Source organism: Oenanthe melanoleuca, chromosome 5, assembly GCF_029582105.1.
Source record: "Oenanthe melanoleuca isolate GR-GAL-2019-014 chromosome 5, OMel1.0, whole genome shotgun sequence".
Lineage (NCBI taxonomy): Eukaryota > Metazoa > Chordata > Aves > Passeriformes > Muscicapidae > Oenanthe > Oenanthe melanoleuca.
The window spans coordinates 50,774,624-50,790,039 of record NC_079339.1 but is presented as its reverse complement, the minus strand read 5'-3'; the positions used below and the strand labels follow the sequence as shown (position 1 = coordinate 50,790,039).

Genomic DNA, 15,416 nt, shown 5'->3' with positions numbered 1-15,416 from the left:
CATCTGAAATGACATTTTGTCTCTTCTGCCAGCTGAAAGGCTTGACTAAAATCTCTCCTCAAATGTCTAAAGCCTTTCCAAGTTCCCGTCAAAGGTTAATTCATAGTATTTTATACTGTTTCATCCATGTAATTTTATTGTCTATTAGACTAAGGAGACCTTTTATCATCTACTTTTATTGATGCCCTTCCTTCCAATTTTACTTTTAGATAGAATCATAGAATGGTTTTGGTTGGAAGGGGCTTTAAAGAGCATCTTGTTCCAACCCCTTTGCCGTGAGCCAGGGACACCTTTCACTAGACCAGATTGGTCAGAACCTCATCCACTCTCTGGCCCTGAATAATAACAATAATGTACACTTTTCTTTCTATTTTTCTATTCCCACAGTAGCATGAGAGACTCTTTAGTTTCTTGATCACCTCAATCGTCCTCTCACACCTGCTCCAGATGAAATTTATTTTTCTGAGGTGTGGCTGTGTGTGGAGTTTCCAGTGAGTTTGTATTGCAAGGCAGTAATGTTTACCCATCCCCAGTGGTGTGTATCTGCCTGTGAATTCCAGACTCAGTTTGCCTTTTTTCTTAACTACCTGCCCTTATGAGATATTTGCACAAGTATTATCACCTATAATGTCTGTGTTCCTCTTCCTTTCACCTGAGAACATTTTGCAGTCAAGTTTCACATTATTCCTGTAAGTCCAGTCCTTAAAGATAAGTTTTAGCTAAAAGTTTCAGGTGCCATGAGCATGAATAGCATCCTAGTGAGTTTTTTGTCTTTTCTTTGAAATTAAAGCCAGCATGATTTTTAAGAAGTATTTGTTAGCTGTCCTAATTGTTTTCTGGAAAGCCAGTCTTATATTTAAATTATTTCTGCACTTTATTGCACCATACCTACCATTTACATAAAAGAAAATTTGTAACTTGATGCTGCTTACTAATGCTGATCATGTCACTCAAAGGGCAAAGTACAGTGGTGGGAAGTTCTGTCATGTCTGTAGAGGATGATTTGGCTCAGATTCGCATCCTGCAGATTTCATTGGAACATTGGGAAAGGTGGAACTTGACCTGGGATGGCTTTGCACAGTGCAGCCCTAAATGTCAGTATTTAGTGGGTTTTGAAGATCAAAACATAGCAAAATACTAATTTAGAACAATTCAAGAAGAAAAATGCTAACTCTTGCTGAAGTCTAGAAAGCTACTTTAGCTGTATTAGTCCTTTATTTTATTTTATTGCACTACAAGTGAAATAGAGCTTTGAGACACAAAATAGGGGAAGGAAATGGATAGCAGAAGCAATACAAATCTGATAAGTTGTTGTGGCTTGTAGTTACTGTAGATGGATCTCAGTTATGCTTTAGCCCTACTAGTCATATGTTTTTTGACATAAATATATCTAAAGTTGGTTGAAGTGTAGGCACTAGGATTCATTAGGCTTTCTGAAATCCTTGAGGAAACATACTTGAGCTTTATTGCAGTTTTCCTGTTGCCTCAGTCGTGAGCATGACAAGTCATAGTGATGCTAATCAGATCAGATGGTAATCAATCCATTCAGAAGGGGTGTTGCAGTGGTGGGGGAAGCCTTGCATCTGCAATTTTTTCTTGTCACATCTTTAAGACTTAATAAAACAGAATCACCTAAATACCTACCAGACTACTCTGTGATTGTTGAGCATTTGGCCCCTCTGATTTTGCATTCCCACCTGGCATTATGAGATGCAAACTGGGATTAAGTTTTAATTTCCTTCGTTTGACACAGGTATTAAATGTGGTAGTTCTGGGCCAAAGGTGCATGGATTTATAAGCCCATGTCCCACCCCTTTGGACAGGGAGAGAGGTGTAGGGAAAAAATCCAAGGACAGAGCAGAGCTGAATCCTCACAGTTTCCAGTGGCTGAGGATTCAGGGACTCCTCAGCCCATCCCTCTGACTCAGTGGTCAGTAGTTACCGAGGCTCACATTGCAATGTGTGTTACTCAGGTATTAAGCATGTCTGGATTTAAATACTTTCTGAATACTTAGGTGGCCACAGCAGCCTGTGGCTGAGTTCCAGAACTTTTGTGTGACAATACTTCCTTAATCTTGTTACCTTTTTTTTTTTTTAATTCTATGCTTTTCAATGTCTGTGTTATGAGAAATGGCAAATTATTGTTATCTGTGCATCCTCTCCATGACATTCATGGTTTCCTGTGTTTGTCATAGCTGTTCCCTCTTCCAGGCTGGAATATTTTGGGTTATTAAATCTTCTTCTTGAGAAGCTATTTTATCATACCTCTGATTGTACTTTTTTTTTTTTCTTTTCATTATCCTGAGCATATTCCTTTTTTTTTCGTTTTTTTTTTTGTTTTTTTTTTGTTTTTGTTTTTGTTTTTTTTTGGTTTGTTTTTTATTTTTGTTTGTTTGTTTGTTTGTTTCTTTTTTTTGTGGTTTTTTTTTTGGGTTTGGTTTGGTTTGGTTTTTTTTTTTTTTGTTTCTTTTTTTTTTTTTTTTTTTGTTTGTTTGTTTGTTTGTTTTGGGGTTTTTTTTGTTTGTTTTTTTGTTTTTTGTTTTTGTTTGTTTTGGTTTTTTTAACTTCCAGTAGAGTACAGGCTTGGAAATGGAGAGTGAACACCGATATTAGATCCTGGTCTGTGCATAACATGAGCACTTGTTCAGCCAGTGGACTCTGAAGATAGAAACAATGCTTTTGTTCTTAAAGCAGGCATTTGTAGCAGTGTACAAATCCATGTCCTTTGCAGTGCTTCTGAACACCAACTGAATGTTTTTTTCCTTATGTTTGTAGATGTGGTAGATTGGTATGTAGGATAAAAACCATCGTATTTAAAACGAGACATCTTGCATGGTTAGCACAACTGCAGTATAAGAGACCTCTGTTCCCTCTTGCAAAGTGGTCAGTGTGGTTATTGTAAATGATTTTGAGGTATGCCAGAGAAGGAAGAATTAATATAAAAGTAAGAAAAAACAACTTCACTGCAATGTCTCAGAAGGAGACAAAGCATTTTATGACAAAAATAAACTTAGAAATGCTGCCACCTGATGAAGAAAGTAAAAGAAAGGTAACTCAAAGAAATGCTGAGATATTTTATGGAGGAGAGGATTTTTTCTAATATTGTAACAGTATTCTTCCTTAAAACAGCACTGAGTTTATTGGGGCATAATTATATTTGTGCTTCCCTGTTTTGGTTCAGACATCAATGAAGTTTGGGTTATGCTTTTCTGTTTGTTTTCTTTAAAAAAAATCCTAATTCTTTGAATTGGCTGGGGAGTCAGGTGTAGTCAGGTAAAAATACTGTCAGTTCTGTGAGATATCTTCAGCAACCCTAAGATTTCTTTCAAGAGATAAAATTAATGGGGAATTACCTAATTTGCCGTGTGGTTCAGTGAATTTTTCTGACATGAGAAGCTGTCCCACTGTCACCCTAATAACTAAAGAAGTGGTGTGTTTACTGGTGCCATAACTTGATAACCACTTAATGTGAAAATATGAGTCAGCTTTCTTTTTATGGACTATACTTTTTCTTCCACAGAAGACAATTATCTTCCTCCAGAAAGTTTAAATTGGTCTTTTTAAAGCCATCTTTTTAGTTGAAAATAAATAGCACTAATAGAGTTAGTGACTGGGGAATTGCTAAATAAGTCCTACAGATTTGGCATCCTTTCTTCTTTTCCTTTCTTCATTTTTCAGGCCTGTTTAATTTGCCATTTTGTTCTAACATTTGCACAGCTCCTCAGCTGTGCCTGCCCTCCATGATACCAGGCTTCCATTGCTCCACAGCAGTTGAGCACACTCCAAACTTATGATATCCTGCAATGCTTTTGGACAGTGATGGCCTTAGATGAAGTGCAGTAGATGCCTGTCTGGGTTCTGATTTGTGCACTGTATTTGCACTCAACTTAGCTAGCAGATCTAGTGGTGTTATGAAACTTGAATGTTCCTACATCAGGGCTTACAAAGCTATGCTTGTAAATTGGTTCATTCCTCTGCAGAAGGTAACCTCTCCTCTGCCACAGGTAACCTTGGTGCTGCTCTCTCTCTGTTCCTGCTCTGGAGGTGTGGGCATTTCCTGAGTCACCATGTTCTGTCTGGAACAGTTTAAAAAGTGCAGTGGGTAATGTCAGCATCTTGCAGTTTCTCAAAAGCTTTTAATGCACTGTTTGACTTACAGTGTGCCTTCAGCTGGATCAGGGTAATGACCCAATTAAGTGCATGGAGAGAGTTTTTACAATGACTTTTAACTGTGATGAGAGGAACAAGGCAGTTTACATTTAAGGCCAATACTGAAGGTCAGTTGAACAGTTTCATATGTGCCAAGGAGCCTCGTGTATTTGGTTGAGACTTTCTCGTCTTGTTCATCCTTCTCCTGCAGCATGAGCAGTGTCTGTGGGAGGTATTTGTATGCCGGGAGACACTGGGGTTGTAATGTAGCTCTGGATATTCTGCTTCACTTAGAGAGGCTGCTGCTTAGTGCTGTGCCTTTCCCAGCTGTGTCCAGGGCCAGGTTCCCATGTCTTTCCTGAAGTGGTGCCTTTCTTCAGAGCTGTGTGTCTGTTCCATGACTGTGTACATGTGCATGTACATATGCAGGTGTGTACAAGGTGCTGTCACCCACTACATGACCTGGTGAGTGGAGCTTCAATCACTGAGGGATGGAGGGTTGAGCTGTGTAGCTGTAGGGTGAGATGTCTGTGTAAATGTGAATATCCTGGTTTTGTGTTACTGGAGAAGCAGTAGTTTCTCTGCCCCTCACTTCTTTACTGGTAAGGTACAGGGTGATACTACATTTCCCTCTTCCCTTCTCAAGCCATAAGACTTTTTACAGTGTTGCTCTGCTTGATGCACTATTCCAACCTTTTCTTATAGTCAGCAACTTCTCCTTGAGGCTAGATAAGTTTTTAAGCAACAGAAGAGGCGAGGTGATGTCATTCCTTTTCACAGGCTATTCAGAGCTCTGTTGGAAGCAATGAAAGCTGGTTGGTTTTCTGCTCCTGAAATAGAGATGAGCTGAGAAGCAGTAGAAATAGCAGTAGAAGTATTCAAGCAGTCCATGTATAGTCCTGTGAAAATGTTGCTGTGTTAGTCATGATGCCTGTTTTTCTTTTGTCAACTGGAAGAACTTTGTGGAAATGATGGCGTTACCACAAGAAGAATTAGTTTTGGTCTTTGAGAACACAAGTCTTGGTCAAAATAAAGTTTTTGCATTCCTAAACCTTGAAGTTTTTGTATTCTTGGATTTTTCTTCCACTTACAGTTGTGTGCAGAGCTACTGTTCATAAGCTAAGTGTAAGCAAGTCTAATACACAGGATGCATAGTAAAATGCTGTAAGCAAAATGGTAAATAAATAAATGAATATTTTTTTCTTTTTAAAATACCTGTATACAGTACACAAAAGCATGATAATTTGCAAATATCTTTCAAGTTTCTGAGACCTGAAATGTGAAAACAAATTAGTCAAATGTAGTGTATTTCTATTGACAGCAAGCCTTTCTTGTTTTCTCAGGCTGCCCTTTTAAATGTTGCCCCACTGGCTGCAGGCATGACTACAAGCCCCACTTGTTCTTGGGAAACAATACAGCTTTACTGCACATCTTCATATGAAAAGCTTCATGCTCCTCCTGTATCATCCCCCATGTACTTCATCATGAGCTCTTGACCACACATGGTGCATCAAGCACATGGTAGTAATGTTGGAGGAATACAGAAGGAGCAAAGACTCAGACTGCAGTTTATCGATGTGTCAGTTGATCACTGATGACTCCTTGGTAACTTACTTTATGGATTTGTGAACATTAAGCTGTTTGAAAACTGTATTTCTCTGACCATGCTTTTGTGTGAGTATTGATCTCTTTAAATATTGTATTTTTATGACCATGCTGCTGTTAAATAAAGTACCTTTTTATTTCAGGTTGCAGTTGTTAAAATGAAGTGTACAGAGCGCATATATGCAATGAAAATTCTAAATAAATGGGAAATGCTTAAAAGGGCAGAGGTAAGTAATACGGTTTTTAACACAGAGAATTTTTAAAATGACATTAGGAAGATTACATTGAAACTCTTCCAGATTAGAAAGAATTATTTCATGAGCATAGGAGCTTCGTTCTTTTCTCTTTTTTTGTTTTGTTTTTTTTTTTTTTTTCCTTAAGCTGTTTTAATGCAATCAAGTCTGACAGTCCCTTCCAGGCATCTGTTGTTCTCAGCATTACTGTGTATTCATTTACCAGACAGTCTGCCCTAGTTCTTACCCTGAATTTATTGGCCAGATTTTTGTTTACAGTAAAGGCAAGTTAAAGACTACATGAAAGCTGAGGTTGGTGCTACTATGACATTCACAGCTGTATACAAAAACGTTATGAAAAAGGTCTTTCTTCTCTTCCATTCAGAAAGCATGCATTAAGGAGCTTTGCATTCTACAGTTTGTAACAGGATTTATATAGTTAGTAAAACTATAACTAAATATTTTGGAATCAGATTCAGATTGTAAAACAAAACGTGTTAAGAAGGTAAATCTGTTTAAGGTTTTTTGGCAAAAGGAGGTGCACACTGTCACAACAAATTGTGTAAATGTAAAAGTGAATGGGTACTTCACACATTAGGAAAAGTATACTAAGAATACACAGTGGGAAGCAGCTTTCTAGGATAGGTATTTCTAGGATACATACTCCTCCACGGTAGAGGAAAACCTTATGGCACATGCATAATATTATGTAAGTTAGCAGATAAATGAGCAATAGTTTTGAAGAGAAAAGACACGTAGTGCATCAGGACTTGGAGCAGTTCTGTTAAGGGCAAGCAGTAGCAGCCTTGCTGAGGTCTGGGTGTGCTGACCCTTCCCTGTCCCATTCTTCTGTCCCCTTCCTGACACCTCCTCCCCCCAGCCTGCCCTTCCTAGTCCCTCCCTTCCTTTCAGTGAGTCAGTGCCAGGCCTTTTCCTGTGACAAAATCCCCTCCCTCTTGTTAAGCCCCTCTTCAGCGCTGCCTTTGCCTGATTTAGTCACAGTCTGTCTGTCCATCCATCCATCCATCCATGCACGTCTTCAGAGGCGGCAGCAGCCGCTGCCCCGGCTCTGCTTTGAGCTGTCAGGAGATTTCACACCCTGGGCTGTGCTGCATCAGCAGTTCTGCATTAAGCCTTTCCCTGTAGGAAGGAAACTTGCTGCCCTTTCTATGCAGATTTCAGTTGTGTTAATTCATTGGTCAGTATAGAACTATTTTAAACACAAGTATTTGCAGGGGTCTCCAAAATTCTAATGGAAATAGAGCTATGCTGCCTTAATTCAGTCATTTTTAAAGTGATTTCATTAAGTGGCCTAAGTAGATGCAGCTTTTGCATGTAGAGAAAACAGCTGTTTACAAATTGTATTCTAATCATGCAACTAACTCTTCTTATCCTCTCAGGCAGGCATGAAGGGTGTATAATGAGCATTAGTTTTCCCAATACAAGCTTAGGAAAAGTAGCAGTCAAAAAAAGTTTTCTTTCTGCTGATTTTCCCCATCTACAAAGGACAATGAAGGAACTGTCTTCTCTGCAGGACCACTTTCTCTTTTCCTGATCAGTTTGCTTGCTTGATTTGGCTTTTCTGGATAAGCAGGATGTTGCAATCTGCATATTAACTTCATGCAGCATCTGGGTGTTAAGAATTTCCCAAATGTGGTAAAACCTGTTATTTTTTAAAATGCAGCCTGCAAGAATACAATAGCCTCTTAAATGGAGAGTTCCACTGAAAAAGCAGACTTCAAGTATTTTATTAATCCACCTCATCTATTATTATATTAAAATATTATTATTATTATTATTAGTAGTAGTAGTAGTAGTAGTAGTAGTAGTAGTAGTAGTAGTAGTGGGTTAAGAAGCATGTTGTTACACTGGTTTACTTTCGTTGTGCATGACATAAAATTTAACAAGAAGTTAGCAAAATACTGCTTATTCATGTACTAGCTGCAAGAAAAAACCCCATATGGTTGGAAGCCACTAGAATAAAGGAAAGGTTAGTGAATATCACCTGACATCCATAAATGGGTTTGAAGCAAAAATAGGCATGTCATTTATGTTGATGAGGACCATTTGTATTCGTTGTTCTCCCAGCAAAATACATAGTCATTAGAGTATTACTGTTGACAGTTCCAAATACATCCTGACTGGCTGATTAGGTAGGCTGTCATGCTTTTTCAAGTCACGTCTCAAGGCCTTTTAAGCCAGTGTAAGCGGAGAAGGAGAATTTTATGCTCTGAATTCATGATGCAGTGCTCAGCAGCATTACTGGGTTTTTAGTGTTCATAACATTCCCTCGCTATTTGAGGTTGCACAGTGAGCTGGATCAAGGGACTGATGTCTTCGAAAATAAACAAACTAGTTTTCTGTGTTGGCAGCCTCCTCACATTGTGGTGCCAGGAGAGCTGAGAAGTGCTGTGCTCTGGTGCTGTGGGAAGGGGATAGGATTACTTGGAGCTGCTGTAGCTGCCAGCCTTTCTTGCACAGCACTGCTTTGGCCTTGCATTCATAAACTGTTAAACCACTCAGCTGGCATTTAATTACAATTTACTTCTCTTTGTGCTAGTGATTACTGATTTACAATGTGACCACAGCATGGTCTTCTTCAGTAAAAATGAAGATTGAATTTTGCTTCCTTTGAGAGGAAAGTAGTGGAGATACTTTTGTAAAGTGCAGTCAGTATATGCTAAGGTTTGGGCTTCCCAGGCACATTTCCTTGGTACATTTTCAAATATCCTGATAATGCCTCTCTGGATTGAGAGTCGTAGAAGAGTCCCAAGGTCTCTTTCATGATAGTTCCGATCCAATAAAAACATTAATATATTTTTATTTGGGAGAACTCATTTGAAGTTTATGAACGTTGCTTTTATGTAAAGATGCTGAGAAAACTTGCAACACAGAGCTTGCTTCTCTGAAGTGTTGCAGTGTGCCGTTTGAAGTAGAAGAAAGATTATTGAAACTGAAAATGTATTTATTATGCTGGACAAAGATACGACAGTAATAGTAAAATCTGCATATTTCCCATAGTGTATTAGCAGTGTCTGGAACTGGGACTGTAATGCAATAAGAGTATACATGAAACTGTTCTCATAAAGGTCTTTATCATAAGAATCAGACTTACTTTCCTACAGCAATTACCTTCTGCTAGATGGTAGTGACAGGTTGTTATTTTCTGACTTTTAAAAATGTTTTGTAAAACCAAGGTTTAACTTTGACTTGAATTGGCATGTGGGCTTTTTGGTGTTGAGGGTGTTGTGTGTTGGTGTGGAGTTTTTTGGGATTGGGGATAGGAGGTTGGTGGGGTTTTTTCCTTTGGTTTGGGGTTTTTGGTTTGGTTTGTTTTTGTTTTTTAAAGTCAGAGTCAGGATTAGAGTGACTGAATGCCTGACTAAAACCTGCAGAGATTTCCTGGCATGTCACTTCTGTCAACTGAATTCCAATGAATAGAGACCTCTGGTCAGTAATTTGAAATAATCCCATAAAACATCCATATATATTCATCCTGTGAAAACTACTTATTGATGTTGACAATGGCTTTTCTCCCCCTCTCTTCCTTTAGACAGCTTGCTTCCGAGAGGAGAGAAATGTCTTGGTGAATGGAGATTGTCAGTGGATTACTACATTGCACTATGCCTTTCAAGATGAGAACTATTTGGTATGTTTGATTAATCAGTAAATAAAAGCACTGGGTTGTGAAAGAACTTTATTTTTGGTATATTTTTAAAATATTTGTGCATTAAATCAGTCCACCTCATGCCTCACAGCAGTGTTTCAACATTCTTGTTTTCTCCTTGAAGCAAAACTTCAAAGGGAATGACTGTAACTCCAGGAGAGTGAGAAAGTTGTGTAGGGCTGTAGTTTATAGAGATTTAGTTAAGCATCTTAAATTAACTAATCTTCCCTTGCATAAAAAATACCATGTTCAAATTTAGTATTTTGGATAAGGTTGCAATTAAGTAATTTGAGATGTGTTAACTCTGTGAAAGTAAGAAATATTTATTTTTAACTTTCCTAATATCTTTTAAAGCAAGATTTTGTTTTAAATTGGCAAAAGTAAAAGTTTGGTATTTTGAAATCCTTAGGGGAAAAAAGAGCCTATTTCTTAAAAGTGTTTTTATAAAGTATGTTTTTAATCAGCAGATTGGTCACCTCAATAATTTGAGAGACTTTAGCAAACATTTATAAAGCAAATCTATACTCCTATGGCATTTCTTTATGATTGGTTACTAGAACTGTGACATACAAGCCCTGTTTGCTTCACAGAATATGGCAGAGTACTGGTTAGGAGCAAAGTCAGTAAAGCCCCAATATTCTGCAATACACTGAACCATACAGCTTCCCTGTGGCTGCTTCAGGCTGGGTTTGCAAACCTGCAGTTTCTGTAGCATCTGACATAAGCTGTAGTGTGAAAGTTTTCATCTTCTTAACACTTTCTTTGCATGATAGCAAGTAATGAATATAAATAAGAAAAAATGTATTGATAAAAGGCTGCCAAAGAGTTCAGGAACTAAGTAAGAGTTAGTAAATACTCAAACATTTCCACAGATGTTGAGATAAAACATGTTACTTTGTCATGTTTGGAGTATTTTTAGAACAAGCACATAGTAGGAAAATAAGTAGTCACATCTTAGGCCCTCATTCACAGGCTATTTCCATTGAATGGTTTGTGATAGGTCCAGATTTTCAATCTCTCACAATTTAGTTATCTCTGGGACTGTCTCATGATTTCAAAACACTTGTAGTTTCAAATTCCCACAGAACCAACCTTCAGACTTGCATAAAATGCATCCTCTTCTTTATTGTCAAGTAGCTTGTAAGTATGGAACTACCTAAGGAAAAATTGTTAGCTGTGTGAGATAACAAGCAATAGCAAAGACAGCACAGAGGGGGAGTCTTTTCCCAAAGTTCCCAAAGGTGTTTAGATATTGAAGTTTCACCTGACAACTGAATGTAGACATCTAATTTAAGATTCAGTATCTAAGAAGGTAACAGTTCTGCCTGCAGCCAAAGTCAGTAGATTCCCAGCTTTCCTGAGGTCTGCTTCTGCATGTGCTGAGATGCTGCCTTCCAATTTGGTGTGTTACTCAGAAACCATCTCCTGTGAATGTCTGGTGCTCACAGATGGAGTGGATCCGCATCTCAGTCACCATTGTAAATGATGCATGAAGAAAAGCTGAAACACATCAAGTAATCAATGCATCCAAAAACCTGGACAGAAGGTTCTTTTCAGTACCATCTAGTACTTGTCCAGGGGCTAAGAGACCTCTGTTCAATTCTCTTTGGAGCTTGAAGAAGTTTATAGCTACATTTTTCCTCATCCTGGAGAGTGCTGCCTTGGTACAGAGCCTGGGCAGATTTATTTTTTAGCTGTGCTGTTCATCCATGGTCCATGTAGAATGGAATACAAAGCTGAGAACAAAACAAGAACAGACAACAGAGCTTGGTTTTCCAACCTGGTCCTCTGCAAGAGAAATCTGTAGGTTCCAGTATTTCCTCCCAGTTACCTTTGTGCATTGTATCTAGTGGTTCTTAAATGCAAAACCATGTAAGCTAACCCTGAGCAGAGGGAGAGCCTTGTGTCTTCCCCCACCTAGTGATCTGTCTCCTTTGGCTGTGTGATAAAGGGTTCAGAACAAAACAAAGAAAAAGTAAGATGCTAATGTAGAGAAGTAGTAGCTGCCTTTGGAGAGTCTAAAAGTACTTTGGATTTTATTCCCACCCTTTACTATTAACAGAGCATTTGATAATGCAGAATTTACATTTAAACAAGAAATACAAAATTCTGTGAAATATATATATTCTGGAGTTCATTTACTGGTTCTGCTCTTGTAGTTTTAAACCTTTCAAGTAAATGCACCATTCATTACTGTTTTCTAAACAGCCAGTTCTTAAATGACTTTACATGGAAATGCTGCATAACTTTTTTCTGGTTCTTAAAAAACTTTTGTAAGAGTCAGCCTATAAATACTCAAGATGGGTTAAATAAACCTTTGGTGATTTAGCTGGTGATTTAGGTGAAATGTGTATTTGACTGCTGTGACCCTCTCAAAGGCTTCCGGGTACTCATGAGAGTATTTTGATACCCTTTTTTCCTTTGATTTCTAACTACTCTTACCATTTGATGTAGGCACTTCCCTGGAAAAAATGCACTCTACCATATTTCAGCATCAGAATAGCTTTTATTTTAACTCCATAAGAAGGGAGAAGCACCTCCTGGCAAGCAGAACATTTTGAATTGAAAGATTAATAAGCTTCTGCTTCCTCATAAAAGAGATCTCACCATCTTTCTGTGATCCAACTGCTTTCCTTCAACCTGAGTTCTTGTTGAGTTATAAATGCTTTGGGAGCTGATGGAAGTGCATTACTTTGTCTCTGACAGGGAAGATATTTCACTTCCCACAGAGGGTTCTATAAAGTGTCTTTGCCTTGAATTTGAGAGAAAGTACTTCAAGATAATATCCCTCTTAGAAGATCGATGGTTTCTGTCTGTAGCATTTTGGTTTCAAACATAAGTGTTGCATTTGTACAGTGTTTCAGTGCATGTTTAAAGTTCCTTGGAGAAATACCCACAGATTGATTTCAACATAAATTATGCAATTTGCCTATCAGATTAAGTGGTAATTTGAATAAAATAGAGAAAAATACCAAAATTTGTGGTTTTTGGAGTCTCTTTTAATCCAAAAAGATAGTGAGGAAATGGCTAGTATTGCACTTTATGTTCTTTGAATTTCTATCTTCTTTAATTTGCTTCCCTCATGGAAGATGAGTCTATGGTAGGGGCAGTAGATTCTAGGTTGCTTTACTTTGAGGAGAAAAATAAGATGATGGCTTTGGAAACTCAATCCTAGAATAAGCAAAGTTATTCCTAAAACTGCATATCAAATAATCTTGGGAAACATGGAATAAAATGGCTCTAGAGTGGTAGTACTAGATGAAGTCATTATATTTGAAGTGAGTCTGGATTTAGGTGGATGTTGCTAGGAAATACCTGAAACATAATCCTTGTTTTGTAATCTGAGAAACAAATGGGATGAGAAGTCCTTTTCTTTCATGTGACCCTGTCAGTATTGGTGCTTTCCATGGATAGGATGGTGCCTGATTGCCTAGGAGGCTGTTTACTTTTTCACTGAAATATACTTAAAAGGACATTAATCTTTGAGTTTAAAATTTCCCACTTTAGTGTCTCTGGCTTGACAGTGCTTTTGGTTTGTCATGAGCATCCATGTATAGTATAGTAGTGTAATGTGTAGTGTCATCAAACTCCTGTGTTATGTATCCACAATGTGGAATGTGCCAAGATGAGTATTTGAAGATGTTGATGTGGTAAGTGCCACTTCAGGAACAATGAGTAATATTGAAATGGGACCAAAACTACAAGTAATAATGAGATGTCTATTTTAGACTGAGCTGCATCAAATATTGATTTTAACTATACTTTTTTTTTCTTTCATCATCCTCTGGAAATTTCCAGCTTAAGAGTCAATAACATACATTAGTTTTGGTGATATTAGATCATTTTCTTTGTGATACTAGAAGTTTACAGAAGTAAACTTGTCCTGATTTGCATCTTTATTGTTGCCATATTTTGTTTGAGGTTTTTTTTATCATAGTAAGTAAATGCTGATGTGCCATTCTCATTGTGATTATTAAAGGAATATGATATCTTTTTATACTAAGTAAGTAAATTAAAGTAAAACAGAAGACCACCAATTTTGACTACTTTCCACAGGCACAGAAAAAAGGCTTTTTTTCAGGGTTTAACTGATGAACTTTCTTTTTTTTCTTGACAGCTGTTTCTCAGTATTTGATTGCTTTATTTCTCCATTTTCAGTATCTAGTGATGGACTACTATGTTGGTGGTGACTTGCTGACACTTCTCAGTAAATTTGAAGACAAGCTTCCTGAAGATATGGCTAGGTTCTACATTGGTGAAATGGTGCTTGCTATACATTCCATACATGAGCTGCATTATGTGCACAGGTAAAATACCTTCTCATTTGGCAAAAGACACATGTACAGTTATATGAAGTTAATCCCCAATTTACTGCTGTGTATACAAATACACACAGTAGCCAAAGGCAAACTACTATAAATACATGCTTACTTCATGTTTTATAATAGCTGCATAAGCTACTTTATTTTAAATACCAAGTTTTGATGGATTGATATCAGAAGCAGTGACATTTATCTCACTAACCTTTTAAAGTCTGTTCTATTTTTAATCAGGGCTTTTGACTTACTCTCAATTCACTTAATAAATATTTATCTGTCTTTGTCCAAGCAACCTAGATTTGAAGTGGTTTGAAATGGTTTGAACTTTCTAGAGGTGTTTAGACATTCTGCAAAATGTATGCACAGTAAGCCCTTGATAACATCAATGCATCTAGTCACCTTCATTCTTGAGCAGGTTTTGTAATCAGTGGGCATGTGCCAGTCTAATTGTTTTTGAACACAAGATGTGTGTTCTGAATCAATGGCTACCATCAAGTAGATGTAGGTTGTGGTTGGTAGTAGCTGTACAGTTAAAGTTTAAAAAGCATAGGGAATTCTCAGCTATAATGCTTTGAACTCTTCTGTTGGCACTTTGATTGTTGTTTTAAAATTTAAAAGATACGTTGAAAATTTGAAAAGGTACTCTCTAAAACTCCTGTGAGTAAACGTGGACAAAATATGGGGATTAAAAAATGTTACAGCCTTAGGGAAGTTCACCACAGGCACCACTGCACCAATTTCCAAGGAAGGTGGCCTGACTTACTGAGCAGCTACATCTTTTCACGGGGCTGAATGAAGGTCTGTTGTGGCAATAGGAGTGTGTGGCTCTGTGGCCAAAACACGTGCTTTGAACAGGACATGTGCCAATGCCCAAGAAATTACTGCTTGGCAACTGGAATGGATGAGGAGGAAGCATAATTGCTCTGGAGAGGGTTTCAAGGACACTTTAAGGGCTTATATGACCTGTTAGCTGTAGTTAGGAGACAGTGGAGCTCAGAGAGGAGTCATGAAGCCTTTCTGAACAGCAGTACTGGTCCCTGAGGCGAGGGAGAGCTGCATGCCAAGCAGAGATTGGCTCATGCTGCAAGTGCCACTGTGAGCAGTGTTCTTTAAAAAACAAACAAGCAAATTAGTGTATAGCTGTATATTAGTCCTCATAGTCCCCTGCAACTACTGAGCTTGACTTGTGGTTGTGGAACATTGACAATATCTGGAACTGAAATGTATGGAGTAAGTTTAACAATGTAGAATTACTAATTAATTTATTGGGGAAGCACAGTGATGTAGTCCAATTTTCTCAGCACATATTTTTGCGTATTATCACAAGTAAATATGCATTTAAATTTATGAAGACAGACATAGATTAGCATTTATTATTTTGTATTAATACTGCTAATGAGCAGCAGTATTAGTGACATTTCAGTAATTAATTTCACAGCATTA

The 15,416-nt window shown here is 37.7% G+C and overlaps 1 protein-coding gene across 6 annotated transcripts in view; it reads left to right on the top strand.

Moving 5' to 3' along the window:
• CDC42BPB (CDC42 binding protein kinase beta) overlaps positions 1–15,416 on the top strand; it is an 88,703-nt gene that overhangs the window by 35,156 nt on the left and 38,131 nt on the right. For all 6 annotated transcript variants that reach the window (XM_056492392.1, XM_056492398.1, XM_056492397.1 and 3 more), the window contains exons 3-5: positions 5,898–5,981; positions 9,541–9,636; positions 13,813–13,961. In XM_056492392.1, coding sequence (XP_056348367.1) covers positions 5,898–5,981; positions 9,541–9,636; positions 13,813–13,961 — 329 coding nt within the window. The remainder of the gene's footprint in view (positions 1–5,897; positions 5,982–9,540; positions 9,637–13,812; positions 13,962–15,416) is intronic.